At 49.9% G+C, this 12,206-nt stretch overlaps 1 protein-coding gene across 1 annotated transcript; it reads left to right on the forward strand.

Moving 5' to 3' along the window:
• Positions 1 to 1,380: 1,380 nt before the first annotated feature.
• PLAAT5 (phospholipase A and acyltransferase 5) lies at positions 1,381 to 11,081 on the forward strand. The gene is made up of 7 exons (XM_059387063.1): positions 1,381 to 1,512; positions 1,616 to 1,805; positions 2,692 to 2,776; positions 4,757 to 4,865; positions 7,695 to 7,803; positions 8,831 to 9,093; positions 10,989 to 11,081. The coding sequence occupies exons 1-7, from the start codon at positions 1,381 to 1,383 to the stop codon at positions 11,079 to 11,081; spliced, it is 981 nt and encodes a 326-aa protein (XP_059243046.1).
• The last annotated feature ends 1,125 nt before the right edge of the window (positions 11,082 to 12,206 follow it).

The following is a 12,206-nucleotide window of genomic DNA, read 5'->3' on the forward strand; positions in this document are numbered from 1 at the left end:
GATGTAAATCCACAGGAATTCTTTTTTTAAAATTTTTTTTTATTTTTTAAATTTATTTCTTTGACAGAGATCACAAGTAGGCAGAGAGGGGGTGGGGAGGGGGAGCAGGCTCTCCGCCAAGCAGAGAGCCCCATGTGGGGCTCAATCCCAGGACCCTGAGATCCTAAGGAAGGCAGAGGCTTTAACCCACCTGAGCCACCCAGGCAGCCCAGTCCACAGGAATTCTTACTTGCTACTGGTAGACGTTGAATTGGCGCCATCACTTGGAGAAATGTTTTAATGTTTTGTCGTAAAGTTGAATCTTTGCATACCTTCCCAGGTACTAAATTCTGTAGAATCTCCTGCAAGCATCGTCAGGGCACAATTTGGGTTCTTTTCAATAATTTCTAATTCCAAATTCAGAAGTAACCATGTGGCTTTGGCACCAGATGGATAAATTGTGGTACATTCACAGAATGGACTGTTTTCCAGCAGGGAAAATGACTTACAGATTTATACAGTAAGATGTAGGTATTATGGAAACAGCTTCGAAAGAAGCAAGTTGCGGAACATACAGCATACCGTTTCTATAAAGCTTCCAATATACAGAAGGAAAGGATGGATGAGAAGTACAAAGAAGGGGTTTTACAAAGCTACTTTTAAAAAAGGCAAGGGCACAAGAGCGCCTGGGTGGCTCAGCCGCCGGTTAAGCGTTGCCTTCAATTCAGGTCATGATCCCAGGATCGAGCGCCGGGAAGGGCTCCCCACTCAGCCTGGAGTCTGCTGTTTCCTTTCCCTTTGCCTCTGCCTCGGCTCGTGCTCGCTCTCTTCCAGATAAATAAAATCCTTAGGAAAAAAGAGCAAGGGCGTAATAGAAGAGTCGGGAGAGGTTATCTCTCCCGAGGCAGAGGGAGGCAGGGAGATAGGATAAGGGACTAGCGCACCCGTGGGAGCATCTGTGCTAGGTATATTCCCGTTCTTAAGTAGACTGGTGCGTCCCTGGAGAATAATTTTATTACATTTCACAATTACATGTATTCCACATGTTCTTTCTTTCTTTCTTCCTTTCTTTCTTTCTTTCTTTTTTTAAGTAAGCTCAGCGCCCAGCATGGAGCCATCCTTGGTCTAGAACTCAACACCCTGATATAAAGACCTGAGCCATTATCGGGAGTCCGACGCCTAACCGACTGAGGCACCCAGGGCCCCTCCCTGTGTTCTTTTGTATATATTACGTAGGATATAATAATTAGTTACAAAATATATAATTTAAGTTATATAAATAATTCAAATAAAAGCTGTGACTCCCTCAAGATCTTCACTCCCGAGCGTGCCGCCCCAGGCCTGCCCAAGGTGGCATCAGTGCGTTTGTCGCTCCTCCGTCCGCTTCTGCAGCCGCGTCCGATGGCACCTCCGGCCTTCGTGCCCACTGTTTGCGCGGCCTTCCACCTAACCCACCGCACCCCCTGTGACCTCCGCCGCGACTTTCCTCGCCTTTCCTGGGCCTCTAAGCGCGCCCCCCGCCACGAGCGCCCTGTCTGTTCCCCCAGCCGTGCGCACGGCGCCCGCGCGCCCCCGCCGTTTGCTGCGCGCCCTGGCTTCGCGGCCAGGCGCCCCCCTGCCCCCTTGCCCCCCGCAGGTCCTCACCGCGCCGCGCCAGCGCCCCCCACCCCGCCGGCTCCGCCAGCCCCGCGCAGAGCCGACGGGGTCCCAGCCGGTGCGGAGCCGCAGAAGCGGGATGGGCCTGGGCCCCGCCGCCCGCGGGGAGAGAAGGCGTCGCCTCTCTCGCTTCCCCCGGCCCCGCCCCGGCCCCGTCCCGGGAGCCGCAGGTACGCTGCTTGGGGACCGGCCACCAGCCCCCGGCGGGTCCGCTGTGCTCTCCTCCGTCGGGCCGCAGGAACCCGGCTCCTCCATCGGACCCCAGAAAAGGCACCAGAGATGCCTTCAAGGCTCCTTCTCCTAGCTAGGTGCTGGCGGTGCGAAATGCCGGTTAACCGGAATGAGCGCATACTTGGAGTGATCTTTCGTTGGTAATTCAACCAAAGCGAGCCAGGCGTCCAGCGCCTCCCTCGGGTGTCCCCCCTCTGACTCTGTTCGGGGTAGAGCTGGAAGCAGAGTTGGCAGCTCCAGGACAGCTGACGATGGCTCTAGGACTCAAGGGCCGCTGAAGCTTCTGCTGTCAGGTTTAGCCCCCGGATGTCTGGGATCTCCCTTCGTCCCCTCCCCGAGCTTATCCCTGGGAGTTCCAAAGTCTCTTCTTTCCAGGGTAACTGAGACCTCTCCAGCACCCAGTCTCACAATCCACTCACTTCCTCACCCCAAATCTGAGGGCTGACTGGGCCAGGCACGGTTCTCGACTGGAGCTCTGAGCCCACCTTCACAGAGATGTCAAGATGCTCGCTCCAACAATCCTTCCATAGATTTTGTTCCTTGTAGGTGGCAGTTGTGGTTTGTTTTTCATTTATTTTTTTAAGGATTTTATTTATTTATTAGAGAGAGAGAGAGGGAGAGCGTGAAAGCACAAGCAGGGGAAGTGCCAGAGGGAGGGGGAGAAGCAGGCTCCCTGTTGAGCTGGGAGCCTAATGTGGGGCTTCATCCCAGGACCCCGGGATCATGACTGGGTCTGAAGGCACTTAAGGACTGAGCCACCCAGATGTCCAGGCAGTTGTGGTTTAAATAGCATCCTCCTCCTCCCCACCCCCCACCCCCTATCAGAAGAATCATCTCAAGCGTTGGTCCAGCTCTCGCCCAAGGAGCCACAGCAGGGAACCTCAGAGCTGAGCAGAAGCAGCCAGGAGGGGTAAGAGTCTCCGTGTGGAAGGACTAGGTCTTCCGGTGGGGAAGACTTTGGAGAACCGACTTTGGTAACAATCCTATAAAGCAAATCCTGAGCTGGTTTCCATAGGAACCAGCCTACTTGCCCGCTAACCAGCGAGGGGAGGGCTGCTGTGCACTGGGTAATAGATGACCACCAGGCCTGGGACCCGCTGGCGGGACCTGCTGGGCAGCAGTTTCTAGCCGCAAGGCCTCCAGAACCCTGAGAACTGGTTTACCGCGTGGCCACGTGGTCTCACTAATGAATTATGTGATCTTGCAAATTGCCTCAGTTCACTTTCATTAAAAACAAGGTTTGCTTCAATTTGCAAGGACCTGGATGGAACTAGGGAGTATTATGCTAAGCGAAATAAGTCAATCAGAGAAAGATGATTATCATTTGATCTCTTTGATATGAGGAATTTGAGAGCCGGGGGTGGGGGTTGTGAGAATTAGGGAGGGAAAAAATGAAACCAGATGGGACTGGGCAGGGAGACAAAGGATAAGAGATTCTTAATCTCAGGAAACAGAATGAGGTTTGCTGAGGGGTGGGGTTGGAGCCCGGAGGATTAGGGTGGCTGAGTTGTGGATGTTGGGGAGGAGAGTGCTATGGTGAGTGCTGTGAATTGTGTTAAGCCTGGTGATTCACAGACCTGTAGCCCTGGGGCAAATAATACATTATATGTTAATCCTAATAATAATAATAATAAAGCATGGTTTGCTTCTTTTTAAAATTGTGAGGGTCTGACTGTTCCCCAAAGAGCTATACTCCATCCCCGCACACTATACTTTGGAGAAGCGGTAAAGTATGGGGGAACGGCAAATAAAATGCCATTTTTTGGTTGATAATGTACCAGATGTGTATATATTATGCTCTCTCTCTCTTTTTTTTTAGAAGATTTTATTTATTTATTTGACAAAGATCCCAAGTAGGCAGAGAGGCAGCCAGAGAGGGAGGGGGGAAGCAGGCTTCCCGAGAAGAGAGCCCCATGCGGGGCTTAATCCCAGGACCCTGGGATCATGACCCAAGCTGAAGGCAAAGGCTTTAACCCACTGAGCCACCCAGGCGACCCTCTCTCTTTTAACCCTCTAGACCCTCTGGACAACTCTGAGATGCAAATACTCTCATCTCTGTTTTATAGATAATCAAATTGATGTTCAGACACATTCATTTACTAGCTCAAAGTTGGATAGCAAGGATCAGAGCCAGGATTCAAACCCCGTATTTTTTTTTTTAAGATTTTTTTTTTTTTTAAGTAATCTCCACATCCAGTATAGGGCTTGAACTCACAAACCCGAGATCAAGAGACACACACTAGAACACTCTCCTGACTGAGCCAGCCAGGCCCCCCAAACCTAGGCCTTTTTGACCCCACTATATTTCACTATATTATCCCAAAGCTATTCCTGCCGTTGGTTTCAGTCCTCTCAAAATAACGTTTTGGTTCAAGAAACAAAATATACTGATTTCTTTCAAGATATATGCAGTTACAGTATTGAGGCATAATAAGATTTCTCAGATTTATGGACCTAGTTGTTGGAAGAAACAGCTCAAGGGGTTTGCCTCTCCCAGTAGGATGGGCAGAAGGAAGGGAGGGAATAGAGCCCTGTTGTATTTCATTAGAAGCCATTATGGACCGTTACCATTTCTTTAAACCTATGTACAGGTGTCATTTTGATAATGTAAGAAAGATGATCAGCAGTAAAAAAAAAAAAAAAAAAATCCTGAAATCTACTCAGTGCTATCATTAGCAGTTTAATGATCATTCGAAATGCAGGAAACGGCAATTATTTTGTAAGGCAGCTAAGAGCGTGATCACAGAAACACGCTTTGGGGAAACTGTTTCTTTCCTAGGGTCTCGAAATTGAAAGAGATCTGAAAATCACAAGTCTGAAGTAATACAGAATTTCCAGTAATGGTGAAATGTTGTTATTCGTTAACTCTGTGATCACAAAATTCATCTAGGGAGAAGCCCGTAGTTAACTTGGAGACCACACCCCAGGAGAAAAGAGCAGAGTTGAATTCAGCCCCGAAGCCTGAGAGCGCCGGGAAATTGGCAAAGCAAGCCGCTGAGGTGGGAATCCCAGGAGTTCTTTGAGTGTATCTTTAATATGCCCGTGACTTCTCTACAGACTCTTTGCTTTATTTAGATTGTGTGGCAGGTTGAAGTGCATATTGATTTGGGATATTGGTTGTGCCTTAAAATTTTTTTTGAAAACAGCTTTGTTGAACTCTATTAAGCTTTACTGAGCTATAACTACATAAGGTATACATTTTTAGAATATACTGTTGGATATGTTTGGTATGGTGTGTGTACACCCATGAAACCATCACCACAGTCAAGATAATGAATATCTCCATAACTCCCGAAACGTTGTTTTCTTTTGTAAATCCCGCCTCTTCTCCCCCTTCCCCCCTCCCCAGGCAGCCCCTGACTGGCTTCTTGTCACTATACATTAATTTGCATTTTTTAGAGAATTCCTCAATGGAATCATATTGTCTAGGCTCTTTTTGTCCATCTCCTTTCACATAATTTCTTATAATTAAAGTTATATCCATATTGTTGTGTGTGATTAATAGTTCATTCCTTTTTATTACCGAGTAGGAATGCATTGTATGAATACACCATTGTTTGTCCATTCATCACTTGATTGGCATTTGGGCTGTTACCGGTTTTTGGCTATTAGAAATAAAACTGCCACGAACATTTGTGTGCACGTCAGATGTTGTACAGACAGATCTTGTCTTTTCTCTTGGGTGAATACCTAGGAATGAAATGGCTAGATCATACGGTAGAAGTATTTTTTTAAAAATTTTATTTATTTATTTGAGAGAGAAGGGGTGGAGGGGCACAGGGAGAGAGAGAATCTCAAGCAGTCTCCCTCTTGGAGCACAGAGCCCTCCCGGGGCTCAGTCTCAGGACCCTGAGCCAGAGGCAGATGCTTAATTGAGCCAACCCAGGCTCCCCCATATGTAGTTGCATTTCTAACCTCCTATTTTCCAAACCGGTGGTGTTGTTTTACATTCCCGCCAGCAGAGTGTGGAAGTTCCAGTGCCTCCCCATCGGCATTTGGTTGTCTCTTTAATTGTTGGTATCGTCACAGGTCTGTAAGGGTCTCATTGTGGTTTTAATTTGCATTTCTCTAAGGACTGACGATGTTGAACATCTTCCATATCCATCTTCCTTGGTGAAGCTTCCAAATCCTTTTGCCCGTTTCCCCCCTTGGTTTCTTCAGAAATTCTGTGTCCATGCCTTTCATCAGATACATGCTTTGCAGGATCCTCTCAGTGTCTGTGGCTTGTGTCTTCATTCTCTTAACAAGAGCTCTCGAAGAACAAAGTTTTTAAATTTTGATGAAGTCCAATGGATGGTGGTGATGGTTTTGTAAATTTGTAAATTTTGTACATTGTAGTTCAGAAAAGAAACAGGTACCCCCTTTTACTTCTGTGAATTTTTGCCAGGCAAAGGGCTGTCCTCCACCAGGAAAATAGAGCTGGCACCTGGGAGGTGAGATACAACCTTGAGGAAATTAGACTAAAGTGGGCAAATGGTTGAATAAGTGACAAAGCCATTGTGAAGCTGATGGGTAGGTGGGGCCATCTAGCTTCACAATGTGAAGCTAGATGATCCACTCCAGGGCTCCCCAGGTCTCTGTGGGCTCTGACTGCCCAGCGTGCTTTCTCAGGGAGTAACCAGTGAGCAGAACTTCTTCCCAGGACCCCTCCGACAAACTTAGGGACAGTTTGGGAGGGATGCATAGTACAGAAGGAGGGGATAAGAGAGTTCTTTTTCTTTTTCCTTTTTCTTTTTTTTAGTTTGGGTTTGCAATTGCAAAGCTCTAGGTTTTCTTTTCTTTTTTTTTTTAATTGTGCTAAGACAGCGCACTTTACATGAGATTTACCCTCTTAATAAATTTTTAATACACACTATTGCATTGTGCCCACATACAGGCATGTGTGGCACAAACACACACACACACACACACACACACACACACACACACACACACTGTCTCTTCCCTAGGCCTCTTTGAAGGGATAGAGTATCAGCACTTTGGGTCCAATCAAGAGATAGAAACTACCCAGTAGATTAAACAGGGGAAAGGTTAAAAAATTGTTAAACTATATAAGAGTAACTATAAGAAATGAAGAAACTCAACATGGCCTCCCAGGCCTGAGGGAGAATTCTCAGGGAAGGACAGACTTGGAAGGGGTTTCCTAACCTCCTCATTAGAGAGGAGATCAGAGAAGTTTGGTTTGGACAGGGGGCGGTGGTGGTGGCGGGCTCTCAGCAGGTGGTTTGAGCATGCAGACTTGGGGGGACCCTCTGGATCAGTCCATGTGGGATCCGTGCAGAGGGAGTCAAGACACCAGCAGGTGCTGGAGGTGTTTGGGCACTGATTTCTCTGTGGAAGGGCTGAGAAAATGACTGTCGGAGGCTTCTGGCTCAGGTAGAGCTCCGCCGGAGGTCCTCACACCCATCACTGACCATCCCTCTCCCCCGCCCTGCTGCAAGCTAGAACCTGTAGAACCTGCAGGAGAACCCTTCCCTTTTGCAATGCTTAATGAAGTGCTCATTTTTAAGGAGAAAAGCTTAAAAGAGCTCCAGCACATATCACAGAGCTTATCTGGAGGGCACATTTGGAGCCCAGTGGCAATACATCGGCCTCTGGCACAGTTAGCCTGTGGCTTTAATAACCCGAGTGACAGCAGGAGGGGAGCAGCCCCCCATCCCCCACTACCCACCGTCCATGGGAAGAGAGCTTCTGGCAGCCTGGATTTCTATAAAGCAATAAAACCCTGTGTCTTCAGGCCGACTCTAGCTAATCCCCCCCAGACAGGGTCTCCGGAGTTCCTTGGGCAGGTGTAGCTTCTTTATTTTATCTTATTTCTCCCCTCACAGGGCAAACCAAGGCCCAGACCCGGAGACCTGATTGAGATTTTTCGAATTGGCTATGAGCACTGGGCCATCTACGTGGAAGACGACTGCGTGGTGCATCTGGCTGCCCCGAGTAAGGGTGGATACTCTATTGACATATTGATATTCACAGTGAAGTTAGCAGAGTAAGAACAAGTGCATTTAGTTATTGGGTTCCTCAGCAGCTGCCCTTCATTCGCCAAAAAAACACTCAGCGCATTCCTGGCCCTCAGTGGACTGGGTGCGGAGCTTGATCTCTGTCCACCCAACGCCCCCAAGCGTCCAGCCCCAAGGGAGATGCAGTGCACCTGGTGGCCCTGTGTTCGTTGAGCCTCGGTGTCCTTCCTCCTATTTCTGAGGCTTCCCCAGGAGGGGTGCAGATGCCTGCACGTTCCGATGGCCCCTAGATGCTGCTTCCAGCTTCCTGGCTCGTCGCCCTGCTCTTTCTGACTGTTCCCCCGACACACAGCTTTCCTTTCATTCCTCAAGGTCGCCTAGTACAAGGCTGAGATTCAACTGGTGACTAATTAAAATTTAGTGGAGATTTGATGGGAGGATGTGGTGATGGAAGAAGATAGAACAGGAGACACACTTAGTCACAGTGGTCCCCTTGGGCGAAGGGACTAGGAGGCGCTGGGAGAAGGGGAGGCTAGGGGACACCCCTGCGTATGCTCTGATGCCTTCTGAATTTTGCATCCTGTGTTAGTACTGTCCACTCAGGATGAAACTGCAGAAGGGTCCTGGGACCAAAGGCCTGTGGCCACACCATGCTCACGGCCCTCACCCCCAAGGCTCAGTCCTCCTCCTCAGGTCCCGCCTCCCCCTGCAGGGCGAAGCCCTCTCCTGTGCCCCGCTACAGGAAAAGATGCTCAACATCATCTGTCATTAAAAAAAAAAATGCTGATGGGCTGATCTCCAGGTGACAGGTGTCTCACTGGGGTGGCGAAGGCGGGGGCGCAGTTCATGTCATCCACTTGCTGTCCTCGGCCATGCTAAAGCCGAGGCCTTGGAGGGAAGCCGCTTGACGCACATCTTAGATGAGCCAGTGCACTACCCGCCTCCCCGCCCCCAACCCCACAGTCCCTCGCAGCTTTCCAGCTTCTGTTCCTCTTGGTCCCCAGGTGAGGAATTCGAGGTGGGCAGCATCACTTCCGTCTTCAGCAACCGCGCGGTGGTGAAGTACAGCCGCCTGGAGGACGTGCTGCACGGCTGCTCCTGGAAGGTCAACAACAAGCTGGACGGGACGTACCTGCCCCTGCCCGTGGACCAGATCCTCCAGCGCACGAGAAAGATGATCAACAAGATCGTGCAGTACAGCCTGATCGAAGGGAACTGCGAGCACTTTGTCAATGACCTCAGATACGGCGTGCCCCGGAGCCAGCAGGTGCGGCGACTTTGGCTGGGACAGTGGCTTCTGGCTGAGCCTCCTTGGGGCTTGTCATCTCCTCGGTGATCCGAGCGGGGGGTCAGTGGTTTCGTGCTCTTTGCTGAGCCGGGGGCCTTCTCCGTCCACAGGACTTCACCGTTCAGGAGGTGGTTTCCCCTCTGTCAGCCCGTGGAGGAGCGCAGAGGCTCTGGGCTGTAGAGCTGGGACCCTTGGTCAGACTCTTCTTCCTGTTTGTTCTTTCACAAAACGGGGGTAAAGTGAGGTTTGGGGCTACATCTGGCCCACAGACATGTTTTGCTTGGTTGGGTAGTGTTGTTGTTGGGTTTTGTTTTTTTAATTTGTAGGTCTTACCAACACTTAAAAATATAGAAATTTTTAAGAAAGATTTTATTTGTTTATTTGACAGAGATCACAAGTAGACAGAGAGGCAGGCAGAGAGAGGGGAACTGGTCCCTGCTGAGCAGAGAGCCTGATACGGGGCTTGATCCCAGGACCCTGAGATCATGACCTGAGCCAAAGGCACAGGCTTTAACAATTTTTTTTTTTAAGATTTTATTTATTTATTTGACAGAGAGAAATCACAAGTAGACGGAGAGGGAGGCAGAGAGAGAGAGAGAGAGAGGGAAGCAGGCTCCCTGCTGAGCAGAGAGCCCGATGCGGGACTCGATCCCAGGACCCTGAGATCATGACCTGAGCCAAAGGCAGCGGCTTAACCCCCTGAGCCACCCAGGTGCCCCCCAAATATAGAAATTTTATATAAAAAGATCTGGATTCACAGCCATTCTAGAACAACTGATGGATCAGGCCCTGAGGCCCGTGTTCTGCTGGCCGAGTAGTGGCTGTCTCTTTAGATGGGGCGTGTGGGGGTCGACGTGCCACCTGCGAGCTTCGCCTGTCTTACTGGCCTGGCCCGTGCTGTGTTTGGGTATGTGACCCCCCACCACACAGGGTGGGGATAATCCCAATGAGGCACAGTCCATGTGTTCAAGGGCTTTGAAAAATAGCTCAAAAGATCTGTGACAATCTGAGCGGCCCTCTTTCCTATTTGATCCTTACTAAACCCCATGAGCGGAGTGGAAGGTGCATTTATTATCCCCTTTTTGATAGATTGAGACATGAAGAATTAAAGAAGGAACACCTTTTTTTTTTTTTTTTCTGCTTTTTTTCTGTGGCTCTTGTGTCCCCTCAGGGTACTGGGCTCAAATCCCAATGCTGGTCTCTCTGTGGTTGCTGAGTCAGCGTGAGCAGGTCACACACACTCCCCCCCCCCCCCCCCCCCCCCCCCGCCCGGTCCCCTCCACTTTGCGCACCTTCCTCCTTTGTTTCTGTCCTCTCCCGGCCCGCACTCCATTCTCAGAGGCCTCGCTCCAGTGTAGGGGGGCTTGGGGGTTCCGGTGTCAGGGATCTCCCATCCCACGACATTTGTATATGACAAGACCCTAGGAACCAAATGGAAGCCAGGGAGCCTTCTCTGGAGTGTGGGCCACGCTCAGACACTGATTCCTACCATGACTTTGTTCAAGTGAGTTCCCCTCCCTGGCTGTCAGATTCCCTGTATGTAGATGAAGGTCTCAGTGGCTCAGGCACGCTGAGATCCTTTGCCTCGCTGCCCCTACTCCAGAGGCAGACCCTGGGTGAATGGCTCTGAGGGACCAAGGAGGCCAGGAGCCATGGATGATGCCCTGGAGGGACAGGGAGTGCGTCTGCCTCGGATGTCCCATTCTGGGCCATCCCGACTTCTCTAGGTCCCTTGCCATGCTAGGATCTTTGGAAATAGAGGCTAGCACAGGTTACTTCCTCCTCCAGGCAGGCCGGGTGCTGAAGGGAGTGATGGGGCAGGGCACAAGCCTGGGATCACCCCTGAGTGTCCTGTGGACTGGTCTGCTTTGCAGGTGGAGCACGCACTCATGGAAGGCGCGAAGGCTGCGGGAGCGGTCATCTCAGCCGTCGTGGAGAGCATCAGGCCCAAGCCCGTAACGGCCTGAAGGAGCTCGGAACTGCAGGCAGAGGAGGAGCTGCTCTCATCAGCAGGCACGGCGTGCCTCCTTGCCTCCCCTTGCCTTCTTTTTCCATAGCCCCACTCGAGTAAATTGTGAACTTCTGGAAGAATCTAGAATGTATCCAAAGACCCCTCCAGAAATACATCCAATATATGTGATCCTAGATCCGTGGACTCTCGGGGTGAGAAGAAACTAATATTTATTATTATGTAATATTTATTATTATGCTTCTGTTAGGCACCAGGCACCGTGCTAGGCATTTCCTAGGCTTGTGTCATCTCCCTCCCGGTGGGAAGGGTCTTGCTGGTTTCTCAGGCTGACTCTGGTCTGTGATGTATGAATACCACCTATGCCATCCTGGAAACCTCTGCTCGAACATTCCCAGGAACAGAGAGCTCTTTTTCAGAAGTTCTTGTTCTTGAACTAGAATGTCTCTAGCTTGTTGCCCTCACACGCGTCCAGCTCTTCCTGACCCGCAGCGCTGTGCGGGGGCAGGAGGGCTTGAAGGAAGCTCAGCGGCTTGCTATGCAGGGTCCCCTGTGCTTAATCCAAAATCATACACCAGCCTTATTCTCTATTGCTGAACACCCCGTGCTTTAAAGTATGATCAACATTTACTTTGCTTTTCTACCTTAGAATTACTGGAAAGTTGGAAATAGTTATTTTCACTGATTTCAGAGAAATACTTAAAATAATTTCCTCCGCGGACTTCTGTGAGCACGAGGGAGAGGAAGGAGTGATTTTTGTGTGTGTGTTGACTGCTGTTGGCATGAAAGCAGATCTAGAATGAAGACCAGGGCCTGTTGGTGCTCACTGAGAGACGAAGGGATCCAGGAAGGCTAGACAGGGCCTCTCAGAATGGCTAGGATCCATGAGTGATGTGGACAGAAGCCACATGAGCATTTCACATGAGATCTGTTAGGATGGCCCGTGAGCCTTTCTCCTATTTGGACGAAGTAGACTCTCAGCGAAACTCTTCCATTTCTTCCCCCTCCCACTCTTTTCCTAGCAATCCGAACTTGACTGCATCCTCCTGTTGTCTGGATGTGTGTCTCTGTCTTGCATCTGCCTTTTCCAATGACCTCTCTCTCTGCTTTGCGTGGGGGTTCC

This window comes from Mustela nigripes, chromosome 1 (assembly GCF_022355385.1).
Source record: "Mustela nigripes isolate SB6536 chromosome 1, MUSNIG.SB6536, whole genome shotgun sequence".
Taxonomy (NCBI): Eukaryota; Metazoa; Chordata; class Mammalia; order Carnivora; family Mustelidae; genus Mustela; species Mustela nigripes.